Below are 21,658 nucleotides of genomic sequence, written 5' to 3'. Positions count from 1 at the left end.
GGTTTCGGGTGGCTGCTGCCAGGTGAGGAAAGATGAGGTGTAGCATGAGCGCAACCAGGCTTGGCAAGGTGCAGAAGGGTGCACAAGTGGCAGGATAAGCACGGTGTGAGTCCAGTGGGGCTTGGGGAGGATGCACAAGAGTCTGTGGGTTGCTGGTGAGACACACCACGAGTGCAGAGAAGCTATGGGAGGTTGCATGCTTGGGGAGACTTATCCAAGCAACCCACAATCTCCTCTGCCAGATTTTCCATGACTTTACTTTTGATAAGCTAATTGGAGACATACTGCTGAGATCAGAATAATTTGATCTGGAAATGATTAGACAAAATAACTCCTTAGTCGTAATAACATTGGTTGACGACTACTATCTCTGTGATCTTTGGGAAAGGAGGGAACAGCTGCTGCCTAGGATACAATCAGGGAAAAGAGGCAGGAAACCCCAGTGGCTTAACAGTCGGGGAAAGAAACATAGGGCGGACCCACCCTAATGGATCCAGCAGTTAAAAGTGGCAGAGGAAAGTTTGCACTTTCAGGCTTGCAAGATTGATGTCAGCCTTCCCAGGTAAACCAGACAGGAAAGAGAATTAGATGAACAAATTCTACTTTCTTGTAAGGCTAAATTAGCACAATCTTGCAAGTCATCCACACATACTTAGAGAGAATCATTTCAATGGGAACAAATGAATAAGAGATCACTTGTAGACTTCCAGAAAAGACTTTTTTCTCCTCCGTGACATGGCTCTCAACTGCCTAATGAAACAAACTATATATGCTCCCATATGCTTCCTTCACCCTCAAGCCCAAACCCTCGTTCCCTTCTAAGAAGGGACAGGATTGAAATTTGAGGTTGATACAAATAATAATAATAATTATTATTATTATTATTATTATTATTATTATTATTATTATTATTAAATTTGTATACCGCCCTTCTCCCGAAGGACTCAGGGCAGTGAACAGGGCAATACATAATAAAAAACAAGATATAAAAATTAAAAAGTATTTAAACAACAATGCCCGTAATAAATTAGTACATATTAAAAGTTAAAACCAATTTATAAAACCCAACCCCATCCCATCAGACCAGGCCAGCTTGTTCAAAAAAGAAGGTTTTGAGATCGCGCCGGAAGGAGCGAAGGTCGGGGGCCATCCGGAGCTCGACCGGCAAGCGGTTCCACAGGTCTGGCGTGCCCACAGAGAACGCTCTCCCCCTGGGGGACACCAATCGACATTCTTTGATCGGAGGCACCCTGAGGAGGCCCTCTCTGTGGGAGCGCACTGGACGGAGGGAAGTTGACGCCGGCCGCAGGTGTTGCCGTAGGTAATCCGGACCCATGCCATGAGTGCCTATTTACCCTAAATGAATTGAAATTCCCAGAGCCTATATCTTATAGTACTAAAAGACTGCATGATGGCCCAAACATTTAGGTGAAAAGTTTGGGGAGGGATATTAAGGGATATAGGCCACATGATCAGGAAGGTTTTAATGTGTTTGAGCAATGTGGTGGAACTAAGGTAACATGCGACCGACAATCTTTGCTGGCATGGCGAGTTTCTAGCTGTTTCGGAACGGTTGGTGAGACCGTTAAAAGTCGTTGGCGCTATTTGAAATTGTTCTGCCGGCAGCGAGATCTGACTGCTGGCCCAGTGACGGATTCTATTGCAAATCAGGGCTGTTTCGAAAGGAGGCAGAGGACGAGAGGTCCCGGGGTTTATGGAGTGAAGGACCTGGATGAGGCTGTCGGCAGGCCCAGAGGAAGAGAGAGAGGCTTTTGGAGGAGTTAGTGGCGAGGCCCCTTTAAGGAAAAGGTGGAAGAGACAGGATCAGAAAAAGGAGAGGAGGCGAGGTTATCGTGCAGGAATACAAGCTAATTTGAGGGCTAATCCACATGGAGCTCTGTTTCCATCTGCCCTGTTTGCCATCATTCGCTCCCTAGAGACTAAAATGGACGATCTGAAACCTGAGCTGGCAACGAACAAGGAGTGTATATTGGAGGTGGTGACCCTTTGAGAGCTGCATGCAACGAAATTTCATTCTGATGTATGCCACTTGGTGTACATTCAGAGTGGCAATAAGGTTGTTGTTGATGTTGTTGAACATTTGTATATTACTTTTACAAAATCTTGAATAACTACTGAAAGGCCAAATGATTGGAGGAGAAAATTCTCCCAATTTTCAAAAAGGACAAAAACAGGAACTCGTTAGTTCTATCCTGATACTTGGCAAGTTTCTGGAATGTACTGTAAAGACAATGATGGTTAAGTGTAGAGTCAGAGGACAGAGACTCCTAGTTTAATAATAGTTCTTGTCAAAAACCATAGTATAGTAAGCAGTTAATTGCAATCTAAATGTGACACAGCAATGTGAGGTGGCTACAAAAAAGTTAAGAGCAATTTTTGCCTGCATTAAAAGAAATATATTTTCCAGATCACAGGAAATCATAATACTGCTTAGATCTCACTATCAATAGTATGTCCAGTTTTAGACAACATGTTTTAACAATTCTGACAAATTGGAAAATGTTCAGAGAAGGGCAGCAAGGGTGATTAGGTAACTAGAATTAAATCCCATGAAAAGATATACAAGGGCATATTTAGCTCTGAGCTGGCTATCATATTCCATCTTAATTTTCAAAAAGGATAGCACATGAGGAAACTCAAGGTTTTTATGATCCCAGAATGAAGAAGACAGAATAAATTAAATAATTAAATTAAATACTGGGGGAGGGGGAAATCCTTAATAATACAACACATTTCATGGTGGAATCAATTACCCAAACAGGTGGTGGACTTCCTCTCATTAGACAGCCATTTGTGCAAAAATTATTTAATTCCCTGCACTGAGCAAAGGTTTAGACTTCATGGCCTAAATGACATCACAATTCTCTCAGAAAAAAAAACCAAATTCTATCTACATGTATGAAAAATAATTCATCTGACTTGCATCCTTGCTTAAACCATTCATTTCTATCCTTGTCATTCTTAAAAATATTTGTGGGATTATTAGAGGTTAAAGCACCAGGTGTTTGTCACCTTGAGTTATTTGTAAACATAATTAAGGCATGATATAAAAAAATAAAGATAAATGGCCTGAGGAAAGGTTTCTCTTGACCACTAATTCAAATAAACCCAGTTTAATAAAGGCATACCTTACGGTCTCGAAATCCAGAACGCTGCTTTTTCTTCTTTCCTTCTGCCTGAGAAACATTATTGGCCTCTAGAGCTTTCTCCTCATCACTCCCTTCATTCGTCACTTCTCTGTTTCTCATTTTCTCATCCATGGTGGTGGGCACCTCATGATTCACGGAAGACGATGCTTCTGCACTGGCTCTAAGATAAAAATCAGGGAGGAAAGTTCATCTGATTATTTAAAATGCCCATAAGAAAACATTTAAGGAGAAATGAATGACCTCATCTTTAATTGTGCAAACTATTCAAAACAGGTGATTTATAAAGCACATTATCCCAGAGCATAATAATTGATGATGATTGATGATTTAAAAAATAAAATAAAATAAAAAAGACTTTTTTTATTTGAATCGGATTTTTTTTTATTTTTATCAAATTAATTTTAATAAAATGCTTTTGGAGTAAAAATTTATCTAAAGATAGTTTTCTATTTAAGATACATTAATAATTTAGTTTATTCAGCAAGAAATGGAGCTTAGTTATGTAGCATGAGGCTGTATATTCTGCAATATTTATTTATATTTTTGGTAAACTCATTCAGATGAATCCAAGCTCTGCAAGCTGAGATAACATGCACTGCATTGATGCATTCACACAATTTCACGGTAACCGTGAGATAAATCATAAAACAAAGTTCAGGAGTATTCCTTTATCCCATTGTTTTGCAAATCTATGTACGCTACAAACTGTATGATTGTGAGAAGATAAATGCATCTGTACCAGGCTCTAAGTGTTTTAATTAAATAAAAGAATTTGAGTGGTGCTCCAACTATGTGTGATTAACCTATTAACCTAAAATCAGTTCTGATATCGCTGCTTTACTAACCAGACACCTTATTATTCTAACTAGGAAATCTTCATTTTGTTTGCAAATAATAATATTAAAGATTCTAACTACCAACCAGAATGAGTCCTTACATTTAAAGAGCACCTGTCATTTCAGATCCATCATGGCAGCGCCTGTTAGCGGGCATCCATTCATCTGCTACCCTCCACGTCCCTCACCTTTTTGTCACTGCTGCATCACCAGCCGTCCCACTTAAGTGAATGGGACTGTCGGTGAGTCAACAGCGGTGCAGAGGAGGAACCGCTGCGGGACAGAGATGACAGTTGTTCTTTAAAAATTATGATTTAAATCAAATCCACTCTGTCCCAGAGAAAACACCTTTTCCCCCCAAAAGTGCTAAAACAGTACTGTGATTGCAAGCTTCACACTGCTATTCTCAGCTGTCTCTACCTGCATATGTTTTCCTTTGCTGGTGCCAAGCACAAGGTCAGCTTTCAAAGGACATGGCTATTTTAACGCTTTGAAGACAGATGTTTCACCCACGTAACAGAAATTCTTGCAAAGGGCCTGTTTCAAAGGCTTCACTTGGGTTTGCTATCAACAGCCAAACTTCTACACCTTTCCAGAAGCTTGCACAGCTGTTTTGTAACCTGCCCCCAGTTGCTTATGAAGCATTTATAAGTAGTTGAATTTATGAAGCAGTTAAATGAGTCTGGAAAAAGATGCAACTGCTTTAATTGCTTCAAGAAATGTGCTTTGTCTAAGCTCCTGTAAGTTGTGAAGGACTTCTTTCCAAGGATATGCATAGTAATAATACAAATTCTGGTTTGAGTTACATGAAAATTCCTTGGTTCTCATGTAATGCACCAGTTGGGCTTAATTCAAGCAAGGAATTCAATAATGAAGGAAGTACTAAAGGGAAGAAAAGGTCAAGCATGGAAACTGTGTGTTGCCTTAGCATCTGGACATTTATGAACAATAAGCAATGTCCAAACGTAACTGCTGAAATAGGTCACTGTTTATTTAACAAAACACAACAGACATTTGCTGCAAAAATAGCAGCATACAATAGCAATAGCTGAATGTATCTATGTAATTTGAATAGTTCACTCTAAATGTTTAGGTACATGAACAAAAGCTGCAAATATAATCTTAAAATAACCTGGCAGGGTTATTTTAACCACTCTAGTGTAGGTGACAGATTTTATTTTCCTGGGCTCCAAGATCACTGCAGATGGGGACTGTAGCCAAGAAATTAAAAAACGCTTGCTCCTGGGGAGGAAAGCCATGGCAAATCTAGACAGCACACTAAAAAGCAGAGACATCACCCTGTCAACAAAAGTGCGTATAGTCAAGGCTATGGTCTTCCCAGTTGCAATGTATGGCAGTGAAAGCTGGACCATAAGAAAGGCTGAGCGCCAAAGAATTGAGGCCTTTGAACTATGGTGCTGGAGAAGACTCCTGCGAGTCCCTTGGACTGCAAGGTGATCAAACCAATCAGTCCTAGAGGAGATCAACCCTGACTGCTCTTTAGAAGGCCAGATCCTGAAGCTAAAACTCAAATACTTTGGCCACCTAATGAGAAGGAAGGACTCACTGGAGAAGAGCCTAATGCTGGGAAAAATTGAGGGCAAGAGAAGAAGGGGACGACAGAGAATGAGGTGGCTGGATGGAGTCACTGAAGCAGTAGGCGTGAGCTTAAATGGACTCCAGAAGATGGTAGAGGACAGGAAGGCCTGGAGGAACGTTGTCCATAGGGTCGCGATGGGTCGGACACGACTTTGCAGCTAACAACAACAGTGTAGGTTAACTGTTATTTTGATTACTATTTTATTAATTGTTTTGATTATTATTAACTGATCTAATTGAAGTTGGACTAAATCTAGGCAATGGCGAATGATTGGCAAAATGCAATAGATGTTCTTCTGTTTTACTATTTACATATGCAAATAATATTTTGAAAAGCCCATCCTAGATACCTGTTTAAAGGCTGATGTTAGAAGCCAATGGAGAAAATGAGGTCTCTGATTTTAGAAGACATAAATATAGGGGAAATAACCAGTGGAAAATAATTTGCTACCTACGAACAATAGAGAGAACAAAAGCAGGAACTCTTGAGAGATAGCACTTCAAATTCAGGGCACAGAGTAAGCTAATTGAGAAAGAAAGATATCTCCACAAAATTCCTGTGGATGATGATATTCAGACTCAGAAGTAAATGTTGGGGACATCCCTTCACCCTAGTGACAGTAATGTTACAGAACAGGTGAGAGAATAGAAGCAAATAAAAGAGAAACAATTCTGGGATGTGGTCAAGAATCAAATTTACTGAGGCAGTTGACAGCTACAGTGCTATCAAACTGTCCCCCACCCACCCACCACCGACACACCCAAAATTAGGTATTTAGTAGACAAACCTACACACTGATTTTTTTAAAAAAATCTTAAAAGAATAAAATAACTGATCAAAAAGAAATTGAAAGTCAAGGAGACATGTTTCAGCACTTTTCACCTCTGCCACGAAATCAACTTTGATTTCTTTAAAGACATTTACAAAAGGATCAGATTTGGGTGAGTTCCTATTCCACTGAAAAAAAATGGCAACAATAACGTATATAAACCCATACTGAATTATTATAAGTCGTCCTTGACTTACAGCTATTTGTTTAATGGTTGTTCAAAGTTACAACGGCACTGAAAAAAGTGACAACTGCTCCTTGCAATCTGCAAGCACGGCAGCATCCCTCTAGTCACGTGACCAAAATTCAACCAGTTGGTAATTGGCATGTATTTATGATGAGAGCAGCATCCTGGGGTTATGTGATCGGCATTTTGCAACCTTTCCACCTAGAAGTAGTCAATAGGGGAAGCTAGATTTGCTTAACAACCGTATGACTCACTTAACTACAGTGATTTGCTTAACAACCATGGCAAAAAGGTCATAAAATTGGCTGTGACTCATTTAACAACTTAGCAAGTAGTAATTCTGAACCCAGCTGTGGTTCTAATTTGAGGGCTACCTGTATTACAGTGTAATAAGTGGATATAGTTTGAGTCCGAAGGATCACAAGAAAGTCATAAAGTCATCCAGAAACATAAAGCTCAAGCTCAATCCTTTTAAAAGTATCACCTTCCCCACTGGAAAAGTACATACTGTATTTTCCGGCGTATAAGACGACTGGGAGTATAAGACGACCCCCTACATTTCCTGTTAAATTATAGGATTTGGGCTATACTCGCCGTATAAGACTACCCCTCTTCCAACGCACACCAAATAAAAAATTAAAAATATCAGATTTGATTTTAATATGGTAATTTTAATTCAAATGCTTATGACATACAGGTACTTAGTAGGAAAACTGTCACTTATAAACATAAGGCTGTTTGTCATCAAACATGTAAATATAAAACAGTGCAAGTGGATTAAACTTTTCCTAATTCACTCTAAAGCTTTCCAAATGGGAGATCCGCTCCAGGTTTTTCAGCCAGCCTGCCCAGTTCCTGAGTCAAATGTGTCCTTAGAGCTAAGCAGCTGCTCTGACTGCTGCATTCCCCACCTGCCTTTCAAGTTGGGATAGACTGCAGCTGCTCTTCAACTTTAGAAGGAAAGACGCCCAGACCCCAACCTGTAAAAAATCACAGACTGCAGCTTCTTCTCCAATTGGTCCCGCTTTCCCTGCGCAGACCAAATGGGAGATCCGCTCCAGGTTTTCCAGCCAGCCCTGTCCCTAAAGTTTCAGCACCCGGCGTATAAGACAACCCCTGACTTTTGAGAAGATTTTCATGGGTTAAAAAGTCATCTTATACGCCAGAACATACGGTACATTTAAATTCTGTATTCATTTAAGACAGAAGAACTGAAAAAGTGGGATATACCCTCAAAAGGAAGAAGGGGATGGAAATAAGATGCGCAGTTCTGACTTTGCTAACTTCTGATAATCCTTTGACAGATATTCTATGTGACAGACTTGAAAGTACTAAGGTAAAGTTGGAAACCCAAGGGAGGTACTAGAAATGCTGCCAATGGCCTTTAAAATACAAAAGCATTGTGATGAATGCAAATTAACTGATGCAGCTCATGATAACACAGCAACACATCATATGCATCTTTAAAATGGGCGACGCTTTTGCTGAATAGCATTAATATTCGTTCCCTGGTTATTGAATGAAATTCATTGCACAACATTCTGAAAACAAATTCTATTAAATCCCAGGAAAGTGTAATTAAACCGAAGCTACACTGTTACAATCTTATCTTGAGTTTTTTGGGAGTAACTCTTAACAACACAATAGGTTTTACTTCTGAGTAGATATGGCTCGGGTTGCAATGAACCTATACTTGATTCCAAAGAAAGTGGTTTTGTTAAACTGGTGCAGCAAAAAGAAGAAGCATGATAATTTAAATGCTAATTAAGAAAGAAGTGAGCATTTAAAAGACCACAATTAGTTCCTATATGGATATGAATACTGAATGCTGTCAAAAACAACATCAAATTGTGGTTCTACCTAAAGCTTAGTCCAGCTGATCTTCTGTACCAAAATCCACCTTATATCTCCCACTATAAAATAAAGTGAGCCAAGTTGAGTTATAATAACAGAGTGCACAAATAGCATTTATACAAAGTGATAGAATCTTCAGTATTGTGCTGTAGAACATTCACCAAAATCTAATTGTCAAGAGTGACAACTTGACAGCTACATGCCTTATTGTTTTCATCTTGTCATTAGAGTAAAGGGGTGGGAGAGATGAAGCTTTGGATAGGTTAGTAAGAGAAACGAAACCTCTCCAGTTCTGCAGATGTTTGTTGAAACACAGATGTATGGAAACTTTTCGAGGACATTCTAACCAGTGGTTCTAATCAGCTGCTTCTCACCGGTTTGGTAGAGTTGGTGGCCAATTTTTTGTTAACTTCGGCAAACCAGCTAATGTCCTAGCCCTTTTTCGCAAGGCCCAGAACAGACTGCCAGAAGTGCGTGGACACCACTTCCGGAAGTCCATTCTGAGCCTGGGAGGCCTCCCCCAGGCCTCCGAAGCTCAGAATGGATTTCTAAAAGTGGCACCCAAGCACTTCCAGTGCGCCATTCTGGGCCTGGGAGGCCACCCTGGCTCAGATCGGACTTCCAGAAGTGACATCCACGCAGAGAACTGCTTGTTCAGGTATTTGAGTCCCACCACTGGTTCTAACCGTGGGAAAGAAGATGTTCTGTTCCAGCCTATGACCAGCCCTGTTTGTGTGTCAGGGACAACCCCTTTTTCCTTTTTACAGTCAATAGGCAGGAAAAACCCAACCCAAATTTATTTACAGTTCAAACAAAAAAGCAACAGAATATTTCCTTCAATAAATGAATCAAAATATCAAACAAGAGTCAACAAACAAGAGTTAAAAAGAAGTAGCAAGAACAGACCAGAATTCTCTTAGAATGTCTCCAAACGGTTGCCTTCAGCAACCAGCCCCGCCCACACCTTCCCCTTTTATTATCAGTCCCAAGGTGTGGCTTCTCACTGCCTTCTCCTCCTCTCACTGAGTTGCCTCATTGATTTTCTCTGCTCTGCTCTGCTGGATTGCCTTCTGCTTCTAGCGTCTCTGAACAGATTCAGCTGTGACTCATCTAAGTCCGACACCTCATACTCACACAGCTGAGCCTCATGAGGAACATGACTGGAGGGGCCAGGCTGAGAGTCCTGCAGTGTATCAGAGCCTCCCTCTGACACCAAAGGCTCTCCAAACCCCTCCTCTTCCTCCTCAGATTCATCGGACTCAGATGCTGGGAGCACAGGCTGACACTGAATCACAACACAAGATAGAAGAAGGTTCTCAAAAGAACGAGATGTTTACATTAACTACTTCAACACCTGGGAGGTTTGGCTGGGAATGGCATTGTTATATGCTTTGGTTAGATGTCTTGGGTTTTTAATGTCAAGGTTCTTAATGTAAAATTTTACTGAATACATCATTTCAGCATGCACGCAAGCAAAACCAGCTCTAGCAAAACCCCACCCAATCCCATATAGTAAAAGTATAGAATTTCCCCTCCTCCTCCTTGGTCAGGTCATGTTGTCCAATTAGGTGGAATGATATTGTTATGAGAAAGTGTCTCTGGGTCCGGCTGGTAAGTTGTCCTTGGGTCTCACAGCTTTCTTGATCTTTTGAAGTCTGCATTCCAATCCCTTTCCCTCCCCCCAAGTTTGTTGGTCGGCTGAGAAGCAATAATTGTCAGACCCACGAAAATGTGTTTTGAACTTGACATTTAGAGTTAGTTTTCCTTCACCTATGTTATCTAGACAATAAACCAGTAAGATCTTCAGAAATGAAAGAAATCCTGGACTTTGTTTTGATACTTGAGCCGGAGGTTGACACTAATATTGCTTAAAGTACAACATAAACTGACAGAGATTGATTATGTACCATCAAATCAATTTCAACCGATTTGCTGAAAGATCTCCAGAATGCTCTGTTCACCAACTGGCCCATCAGGTCATTCAACAGTGCCTCTATCACGCCTATTATCAAGATCGTCCCACTATCATCCTCTTTCTTTCCACTTTTCCCAGCATTATAGACTTCTCAAAGTAGTTGAGTCTTCATACGATGTGTTCAAAATACAACAATATAAACCTAGTCATTTGTGTCTCAAGTGAGAACTCTGGAATGATTTCTTGTTATGATTCACTTGTTTGTTTTCTTGGCTATCAGTGGTATTCCTCTCCAACAACAAAATTCCTACACAATGTACTTAGATATAAATAAAATAAAGCAGCAACATTGAAAGTAAAACCTAGAATTAGCTAAGGGGAAAAATACCCCCCATACATTTCATTATATAGGTAGTCCTCAACTTGCAACAGTTCATTTAGTAACTGTTTGAAGTTACAGCAGCACTGAAAAAAGTGACTCTTGATGTTTTTCACACTTAAGACCGTTACAGCATCCCCATGGTCACATGATCAAAGTTCAGATGCTCAGCAACTGACTCACACTTATGACACTTGCAGTGTCCTGGGATTGCATGATCATCTTTTGCAACCTTCTGACAGGCTAAGTCACTGGGGAAGCCAGATTCACTTAACAACCGTGTTACTAACTTAACAAGTGCAGTGATTCACTTAACAACTGTTTCAAGAAAATTTGTAAAACGAGGCAAAACTCACTTAACAAATGTCTCACTTAGCAACAATGATATTGGGCTCCATTGTGGTCATAAGTCGAGGACTACTTGTATAGGAAGTTTTAAACTACCGGTAGATGCTGAATTGATGGTGCTATAAATCAGTAATATGTATAGAAATAAATTGTGCTCTAAAGTCTAATAAAATACTGATAAGTTACAATTAATAGTTCAGTCATACATGACCAAGAATTGATGGAGCAATATAGCCATGTTACTCGTGTAGACCAGAAATTAGTTGAACACAGTCACAACTGTTGTGCTAAAAACAGCACCATGGAGAATGAATTTAACTGAACTCTATTGAGTAAAACTAGCTGTAGAAACTTCACTAAATCTCCCATGTAAAAGTACAGAAGACAACCTACTGAATTGAAATCATTTTGCTGAAATGGGAAAATCATTGAATGGTTGTAATTAGCTGTTTTCCCTCCAGAGTGATTTAAACCATACTTAACGTAGATTTTGCAATGAGGCCTCACTAATTCAGTATCTATGAGTCTTTTGCTGATAATTTTCTTAGGTTGAGCAAATTGGATGAAATGTAGGAAATCAAGGAAGAGCGATATAATTTTCCTCCCATAAGATCATTTGCATCCAAGGGGACTGGAATTTATTGAATAAATGAAATGGAGTCAATCCAACTGGAGTCAATCCAAGTTACCTGGCAGGGGAGATACCTTGATCATGAAGGAAAAAAATGGCATTTAAGCCAATAACTGAAAATTAATACCAGGGCTCTTACCTCAATCCTCATATGACCACTGTCTAGGCTCAGAATTACCTCAGATATGCATTTTGGAGCTTGAAGCACTACTTTTATAAACTTATATACAATTTCCAACAGCCTATAGTTAGGACAAGGACCTATCTGGGATCCATTAAGTAACTGAGCCAAGGATTTCACTCTAAATAGCTTTAGAGCTGCAGAGATACAATTCTGCTTTGTTCTGTGGGAAATAAAAAACTTACAACATAGAATAGAGAGGTTGGAAGGCAGATTTTCTAATCCAATCCCTTTCTCAAGCAGGAGAGGCAAATCAATTAATTGTTCTCACTGTCAGGAAATTTCTCCATAGTTGTAGGTTGAAATCTCTTTTTAATCATCTTTCACTTGTTATTTCTTATCCTGCCCTCAAGTGCTATGGAGATCAACCCCACTCTTCTCTGTGACAGGCCCTCAAGTCAGCTATTATATCATCCCTAGTCCTTCCCTTTGTTGTAGACTACTGCAACACTCTCTACATGGGGCTGCCCTTGAGGACCATTCAGAGGCTTCAACTGGTGCAGAATGCGGCTGCGCGAGTTGTGATGGGGGTTTCCCGATACTCCCATGTAACACCTCTACTCCGCGAGCTGCATTGGCTTCCGGTTGCCCTCCGGGTGAGATTCAAGGTGCTGGTGATGACCTATAAAGCCCTTAATGGGGGCTTTTGCCCAGGTTTGCCTGGTGCGCCAGTTGCGGCCCTATCTGGACCGGGAGGCCTTATGTACGGTCACTCATGCGCTCGTGACCTCTCGCCTAGACTACTGTAATGCTCTCTACATGGGGCTTCCCTTGAAGACTACTCGGAGGCTCCAACTGGTACAGAATGCGGCTGCGAGAGTTGTCTTGGGAGTTTCCCGGTACTCCCATGTTACACCTTTGCTCTGTGAGCTGCATTGGTTACCAGTTGTCTTCCGGGTAAGGTTCAAGGTTTTGGTTATGATCTTTAAGTCCCTACATGGCATGGGTCCGCGATACCTCGAGGACCACCTGCTGCCGGCGTCGACTCCCCTCCGCCCTGTGCGTGCCCACAGAGAGGGCCTCCTCAGGGTGCCTCCGGTCAAGGAATGTCGACTGGTGGCCCCCAGGGGGAGGGCCTTCTCTGTGGGTGCTCCGGCATTATGGAACCAACTGCCGGTTGAGCTCCGGACGGCATCAGACCTCCGATCCTTCCGTCGTGGGTTGAAGACCCATTTATTTGAACTAGCGGGTCTGGCCTGATGGGGGTATATGGGTTTTTATAGGCTTGTTTTATCATTCTTGTTTTAACTTGGGCATTGATTTAATTGTTTTTTAATTTTTGTATTGTTATTTATATATGCCCTGTGAACCGCCCTGAGTCCCTTAGGGAGAAGGGCGGTATAGAAATCTCAATAAATTAAAATTAAATTAAATTAATGGCTTGGGTACGGGTTATCTGAGGGAACACCTGCTGCCGGCATCCAGCTCCCTTCGTCCCGTGCGCTCCCACAGGGAGGGCCTTCTCAGGATACCGCCGGTTAAGGAATGCCGGCAGGTTATTCCCAGGGGAAGAGCGTTCTCTGTGGGCGCGCCTGCCCTTTGGAATGATTTACCTGTGGAACTCCAGACCGCCCCCGATCTGCGTTCATTTCGCCGGGACCTGAAAACCTGGCTTTTCAATCTATCAGGCCTGGACTGAAGGGGTTTTAGCTTTTTAAATATTGTTTTAATTTTTGGACTTAATTAATTTATTTTAATTTGATATTATCTTTTATATTGTATTTTATGCTGCCCTGTAAACCGCCCTGAGTAATTCGGGAATAGGGCGGTATATAAATCTAATTAAATAAATAAATAAATAAATAAGGCAAACCTAGTTCCTTCAATAATTCATTGTACAATTTAGCATCCAGACCTCTTATTGTCTTCGTTGCTCTTCTCTGCACTCTTTAGACTTTACATAAAATAACTTTACAATTTATTTCTATATTGCAGATGCATTGCACCATCAATTCATCATTCTATTTTGTATCATTAAAAATAGAACTGATGAGCATAAATAGATGCAGTATTCCAAATGTGGCCTTACCGGCACAGTGTAAAGTGGTATTATCACTTCATATGATCTTGAAACTATCCCTCTGTTCTTAAGTCCCCAAAGACCCATTGAGACAACTAGTGAACAGCTGATCCTGGCTTAATGATTACTTGTTTTATATTTGATTTTATGACAGCACTGAAGGTAGTTACTTGATGACAGCACTGAAGGTAGTTACAACCTGGACATCATACTTATGACCATCACAACATCCCTGCAGTCATGTGATCCCAATTTGTGACCTTCCTGGTCAGTTTTCCACTAGAAACTGGGAAAGTAGGCAGGAAGTTGAAAATTGCAGTCATGTGATGTCCTCACTTAATGAGCAACATGGTCCTTATTTAATGATAGCAACCAGGACTGCCTAAGTGACAGTCATGTGGGTTATTTTTTTTTTTACTTACAATCATGTCACTTAATAATGGAGTTTCCAGTCCCAATTAGCATTGTTAAACAAGGACTACCTATATCCTATGACTGACTCTGAAAGACCACATCTCAATATTTAAAAATTTTTTTGCTTAATCTCCTGCTCTTTTATTACACTGAAGTTTCTTGTATGGTTTAGCAAAGACTATTATGTTAATCTTTTGGAAATTTATTAAAAACTGTTTTGCCTTGTATATTAAGCTAGGTAGGACGTTCTGTAGGAATACATTTTAAAATCTGGAAGATTCGGCTGGATGCTGGGATTTTTACTTTAGACAAGTATTGATGATAACACTGGAGGTTTTTAAGAAGAGACTGGACAGCCATTTGCCTGAAATGGTATAAGGTTTCCTGCCTGAGCAGGGGGTTGGACTAGATGACCTCCAAGGTCCCTTTCTTCTTCTTCTTCTTCTTCTTCTTCTTCTTCTTCTTCTTCTTCTTCTTCTTCTTCTTCTTCTTCTTCTTCTTCTTCTTCTTCTTCGTATTATTATGATGATGATGATGATGATTTTTAATCATTTTCTATGTTATTAGATAAATCCCACTGTCCATTGGCAGCACTGGCAGTATATACAACTACAACATTTACTGGCACTGTGATCTGGACAAGTGGCATTTTCAGCTTCAAAATTACGGTACTTAATTCATTGGAAGTGAATAGTTATCCAATTTAACAAGAGAAAAAAAAAACCAACAACAATTCAGACTTAATGGGTCATTTGTAAATAATGGAATATAATGGAGCTTTCATATAGAAAAGTAATGTTATTAGGAACATAGGGAGAATAATACTTTGTTAAACACTGCATTTTTGCATCATTTTAAAGCTATTCTGTTTTGGGGGAAAAGTAATTGCGTATGTTAATTTGACCTTGAAACAAGATATAGATGTTTTGATGTTTAGATTCTTTTGAATTATATCTGCCTACCACATGGAATTTGCAACTGCACAATCAAAATTGATTCCCTAGGCCCCTTTTTTGTTGCTAGAAGTCCAGTCTTTCAACATTGCAGGGATAAATTTATGAGCCCAGGTGTCAGCAGACTGAAGACCTGATGTTGTTACTCGTGACTTATAAACAAGTTGCTAATAGAGATGGATTGTGTACAGAGGATTACAGTGAAATATGGTGATGCTTTATTGAAATAGTTGCATAAAGCTTAATGTACATACACAGATACACATGAGAAGCCCTTGTCTGGAAGTTATGCTGCTCTTGCATCAGGTCCCAGCAAGATCAAGACCACTTCACAGCTTCACCAGGGAGGTCCCACTTAATGACCCATCTGAGAGAAGATTTAGGAGCAGGAACCCTTAATAACTCTCTGTCTACTCACCTAACAAGCCTATCCATCCAAAAACCATCCAGGAGGACAAATATGGGGTTCCCTTAACTAACTTGCTCAGACTGAAGAAGCTACCTGGATAAGCATTTCAAACCAATAAGAAAAGACATTCAGCTGCCATGACTGGACTTCCAGGTAACTCTGAGTAAAATATGCGTTTTGAAGAATTAAAATGAGGGTCTCCATTTCAACGGCACTGTTTTTCAATGTCAAGGATTTAAACTCTTTCATACAGCATTTAAATACATCATACAGTGATTTGTTTTCTCCCTGATTTGTTCTAGAACCAAGAATCATGCTGTGTAAAGAGTTTTCTAGTCCAAGTGATCACTCAGCACAGCTTCCCAAGAGACTGAGAAGGCAGTGACCCATTAGAAGGATTTCTCTCTAAGCAAAAGAGAAGAGCCAATATTTAGCAATTAATAAATACCTGTAGTGCTTTATGTAGTTGCTTATGTTCAGACAACCATGCCCCTAAATATTATTTTTCAAGTCTATTAGGCACGCCAGAGGTAGTGGTTTTCTCATTGCCTCCTTCTTACAACTGAAAGAAAGTGACCTGCCCAAAGTCACCCAGTTGGCTTTGTGCTTATGGCAGGACTAGAACTCCCTAGTTTCCTGGTTTCTAGGCTAATGTCTTAGCCATCACACCAAGCTGACTTCCTATTCATGCCTAGAGGGTGGTTATTAGTAGCCCCCTTCAGTACTGCTGCTTATCTATGATGCCAAAAGGAGGAAAGCTTGAGCTAAGAAAGAGGCAAGCCAAACAAAAGATAGGCAAGAGGCTCAGGTCACCTCAAATCACAATTAATCATAGGCATCAGAAGACAGCTTGACCTCAGGACCAGGCAAGAACTCCTATGCCATCTTAGGTAAAAGCTAAACTCTCAGGTACAAAGAATCAGGACTATCCATTAGACTGCAGCACAGAATATTTATTCAAGCCTATAGACAAAATCTAGTCAACTAAAGTTCAACACTAAATTGGCTCCAGAAAAGGACCAACAGAATTCAGGAGGGTTTGGACTTGGATTGTTTGTAGCAACATAAGGATACTAAGCTGATGATGTGCTTAACTCCACTCTACCTCCCCAGCTTTGCCTGGTCTTCTCCTACATAAATCACACTATAAGCTAGATACCAAGGGGGGAAAAAAGAATTAAGGCTGCATGTCTTGATTATAGTAATCCTTCCCAGTGGCGAGATTCAAATATGTGAACAACCGGTTCTCTGTGTGGATGCCACTTCCGGAAGTTCGTTCTGGGCCTGGGCAACAAAAAATTAGCTACCGGTTCTGCCAAACTGGTTGTGAACCAGCTAAATCCCACCACTGATCGTTCCCCAAAAGAAAGGAAACAAACTTAAACCCAGCTGAATTTCAAACACAGCAACATAAACCTTCCCCCCTCTTAGATTATATCCTTAATTCAGTCCTTTTTAAGTTGTAGGACAAAGCACGCATCTCCTTAGTAATTACTTGGAAGGGTGAAATCCAACCCAGTAGTACACGTTCATTTTAATATGATGGGAATCAGTTTAGGAGCTGAGCAAGAAACCGGGAGATCGTGAGTTCTAGTCCTCCCTTAGGTACGAAAGCTAAGGGGACTTTGTGTCAGTCAGTCTCACTCAGCCAAATCCCCTCGCAGGATAATTGTTGTGGGAAAACATGAGGAAAGAGCATTATGTGAGTTTATGCAAAATAAAGGCGGGATATAATTCTAATAATATGTAACTATCTCTAAATTCTGTAAATATCATTGCCTTCAAGTCTAGGAACAAACTAAACTGCCATAGAGGAAAAAAACAATAAACTCAGCCTGTTTTTACTAAAACCAATTTCCACTCCACTTCTTTCAAAGTGCATTCATTTTTTCCAAGATGAAAGTGGTTTACCACCTTATTATGTCACACATCTCAGCTGGGTTACTATTTAATACGACAGTGCAAAAATTCAAGGAAAGTACAAGAAAAAGTAGGATTCTGCCTCCTCAGTGCGTTCTAGCAGAGTGGATGGACTCCAGGGAAACAACCCCCCCCCTTAAATATTGCACTCTTGTGTCTTTCCTGTTGTGGACCCTACCCTCCGGAACAACATCACCCCTCAAGAGATAAGGACAGTACTGCCTCTCTCTCTTGAGGTTCTGGAAAGCATTGAAAACTGATTTTGGTCTCAGCTGTAGGGTTGATATTTGTCACTGTTTAAGAACCTCTCCCCTTCATGGATTATTGCCTTGTCGTGGCGAAGGGGCTTGCGTAATTCAATGAAGCTATGAGCTATGCCGTGCAGGGCCACCCAAGACGGACAGGTCATAGCAGAGAGTTCTGACAAAACGTGATCCACTGGAGAAGGAAATGGCAAACCACTCCAGTATCTTTGCCATGAAAACCCTACGGACAGTACCAAAAGGCAAAACGATATGACGCTGGAAGATGAGCCCCTCAGGTCGGAAGGCGTCCAATATGCTACTGGGGAAGAGCAGAGGGCTAGTACTAGTAGCGCCAGAAAGAATGAAGCGACTGGGCCAAAGCCGAAAGGACGCTCAGTTGTGGATGTGTCTGGTGGTGAAAGGAAAGTCCGATGCTGTAAAGATTTTTTCTCCATAGGAACCTGGAATGTAAGATCCATGAATCAAGGAAAGCTGGACGTGGTCAAACAAGAGATGACAAGACTGAACACTGACATCTTAGGTATCAGCGAACTAAAATGGACAGGAATGGGTGAATTTAATTCAGATGACCATTAGGTATACTACTGTGGGCAAGAATCCTTCAGAAGAAATGGAGTAGCCTTCATAGTCAATAAAAGAGTAGGAAAAGCAATACTGGGATACAATCCTCAAAATGACAGAATGATCTCAGTTCGAATCCAAGGCAAACCATTCAATATCACAGTAGTCCAAGTCTATGCCCCAACCACCAGTGCTGAAGAGGATGAAATTGACCGGTTCTATGAAGCCCTACAGCTGTTGTGACTCAGGGCCAGCCTGTGGGTCCGACAGCCGGCTCCGATGTATCGGATGACTCAGATGTGGGGGAGGAGGGAAACGAACCGGCTGATGATGATTTGGAGGCTTTGCAGAGCCCTCAGCCGGGGACCTCTTCTCAGCTGCGTGAGCCCGATAGTGCGGAGGAAGATGACCCACAGCTGGCCCTGTTCAAGGACGCCCGACGCAGGAGGCAGTCGAGCAGGAACAAACAAAGAAAGGCTGTGAGACTCCTCGGGAGGAGGCACAGGGAGACCACGCCCTGAGCTCTCTATAAAAGGAGTGTTTGGGGAGGGGTTGGTTGCTGAAAGCAACTTTTCCGCTTGAGAAGATAAGCTCTTGTGTTTTTGTTAACTGCGTAATTAAATCTTGGCAGATGCCTTTTAGCCTTGGAAGCTCTCCAGTCTCTTCTTCCTAAATAGGGGTTTGCCTTTACAAGGCCAGAAGAGGGCTGGTTCAGAACAGTTTGCTTTGAGCCACCCACACCTTATTACTACGATGGAGCAGCTTCTTGCCGAGAATGCCCAGCTCAACCAGCAACTCACCTTGCTGGCCACTCAGGTGGCACAACTGCAGGCTCAGGTACATGCTGCCCCCCCACCCAGGAGGAAATGTCAGATAGCTATGCCGGATAAATTTGCTGGTAAACCAGAACTGTTTCCTGCCTTCCTGGGACAATGCCAGCTTTATATCAGCGTGAGAGCAGCTGATTTCCCCACTGACCGAGATAAGGTGGGATTCATGTTGAGCCTTCTGTCGGGAGATGCAGCTCGTTGGGGCACGCCTCTGTTGGCACAGCCTAGCCCTTTGTTGGATAACTTTGGGGGCTTTTATGACCATATGCGCCTCATGTACGAGGACCCGATTAAGGCGCAGACTGCCACCCGACGCCTGAAAGCTTTGAGGCAGGGTCAGCGCCCTCTACAGGCCTATATCAGCGATTTCCGGCTGCTTAGCCAGGATTCCGCCTGGAATGAGGCTGCGCTCGTGGATGCCTTTCAGGATGGCTTGTCAGAGGAGATGTTGGATGAGCTGGCCCGCGTGGACATTCCCTCAGATCTGAATGGGCTGATCCATCTTTGTCTGCGGATCGATGCCCGGTTGCAGCAGCGAAAGAGTCGCCGTGCCACCCCACAGACCCCTGCCGCCCCTGTTGTGCGTGAGCCCCCAGTCCAGAGGGAGGAGCCAATGGAGCTGGGTGCCGCCAGGTCCCGTCTATCGGTGACGGAAATAGACAGACAACGATCGGAGGGGTTGTGTTTTCACTGTGGGGACCCTGGACATTTGGCTGCTTCTTGTCCAAAGAAGCGTCAGCGGGCATCAGTGACCAAGCCGGCCCTGAGAAAGTCCCCTGCTTTGCTGTCGGGAAACGGCCCGAGCCCGATCTAGACGGTGTGAAAGATCGGGCGACCCACAACGACCACGCCGAGCGATGCCGTTCCGACGGTGCCTGTGAACCTTCACGGCATTTGATTTTGGAGGCACGTCTGATCCTTCCTGGCAAGCCAGAGGGGATTCCGGTCCATGCTTTAATTGACTCTGGGGCTACCACTAACTTTATGGATTCGGCCTTTGTGGCCAAATGGGCTGTTCCCCAGTGTCCAGTGGATCCGCCCATGCTTGTGGAGACCATCGATGGTCGAGTGCTCCTGTCCGGGCCTATTACGGCCGCCACGCAACCCGTGTGTATGGCCATCAGTACCCATGTGGAGGCCATTCAGTTCTACGTCACTTCGGAACTGCACTTCCCCGTGGTCTTGGGACTGGCGTGGCTCCGGGCGCATGATCCACAGATCTATTGGTCTCAGAACTTGGTCACCTTCCCAAGTTTGCAGTGCGTGGACCACACCCGCCATATCTGTGCCGGCCAGGTGGAGGGTTCCCCAGGGGTTTCCTTGCCTCCCGAACTGTCTGACTTTGCTGACGTGTTCAGCGAGTCAGAGGCGGACCAATTACCCCCGCACAGGCCCTACGACTGCTCCATTGACCTAGTCCCTGATGCGCCTCTCCCAGTGGGGCGTTTGTACTCCATGTCGGAGCCCGAGTTGGCTGCATTGCGGGACTTCCTGACAAAGAATTTGGCTCGTGGTTTCATCCGGCCCTCGTCCTCGCCAGTGTCTGCGCCCGTGCTCTTCGTCAAAAAGAAGTCGGGCGAGTTACGGCTTTGCTGTGACTACCGGAAACTCAACGCTATCACGGTGCGTAACCGCTACCCGCTGCCCCTCATCCCCGAGTTCTTGGACCGACTCCGGAAGGCTAAGATCTTCACGAAACTGGACCTGCGTGGAGCTTACAACCTCGTCAGGGTTCGGCCGGGTGATGAGTGGAAGACGGCGTTTGGTACTCGCTATGGACATTTCGAGTACACGGTGATGCCGTTTGGCCTGACCAACGCCCCCGCTGTGTTTCAGCATTTTATGAATGACATCTTTCGGGATCTGTTGGACCAGTTTGTCGTGATTTACCTGGACGACATCCTGATTTACTCCCCGTCGCGTGAAGCGCATCATCAGCATCTCCGTCAGGTCCTGCAGCGCCTCCGGAAACATCGGCTGTTTGCCAAGTTGGAGAAGTGCCAGTTCTACCAGGTGACCATTGATTTCTTGGGTCACCGCATTTCTCCTGAGGGCATCGCCATGGAACCGAGTAAAGTTGAGTCGTTGCAGAGTTGGCAACCCCCGCGTCGCGTGAAGGATGTTCAGCGACTTCTTGGATTTGCCAACTACTATCGGACATTCATCCCTGGCTTTGCTGCCTTGACAGCCCCCCTCACCCGGCTCCTGCAGAAGAAGACTCGGTTCCAGTGGAACGCCCCCGAACAACAGGCGTTCCAAGCTTTGAAGGACGCCTTCATGAAGGAGCCCATCTTGAAGCATCCTGACCCGCAACGGCCGTTTGTCGTGGAGGCGGACGCCTCCGACATTGCCATT

At 42.8% G+C, this 21,658-nt stretch overlaps 1 protein-coding gene across 1 annotated transcript in view; it reads right to left on the bottom strand.

The window, feature by feature from the left end:
- Positions 1-21,658, bottom strand: part of MICU1 (mitochondrial calcium uptake 1) — a 175,706-nt gene that overhangs the window by 108,854 nt on the left and 45,194 nt on the right. The window contains exon 3 of the mRNA XM_083364802.1: positions 3,150-3,330. Within this exon, the coding sequence (XP_083220928.1) occupies positions 3,150-3,330 (181 nt within the window). The remainder of the gene's footprint in view (positions 1-3,149; positions 3,331-21,658) is intronic.

This window comes from Vipera ursinii (assembly GCF_947247035.1).
Source record: "Vipera ursinii genome assembly, chromosome: 5".
NCBI classification, from domain to species: domain Eukaryota; kingdom Metazoa; phylum Chordata; class Lepidosauria; order Squamata; family Viperidae; genus Vipera; species Vipera ursinii.
This window is presented reverse-complemented; position numbering and strand designations above follow the sequence as displayed.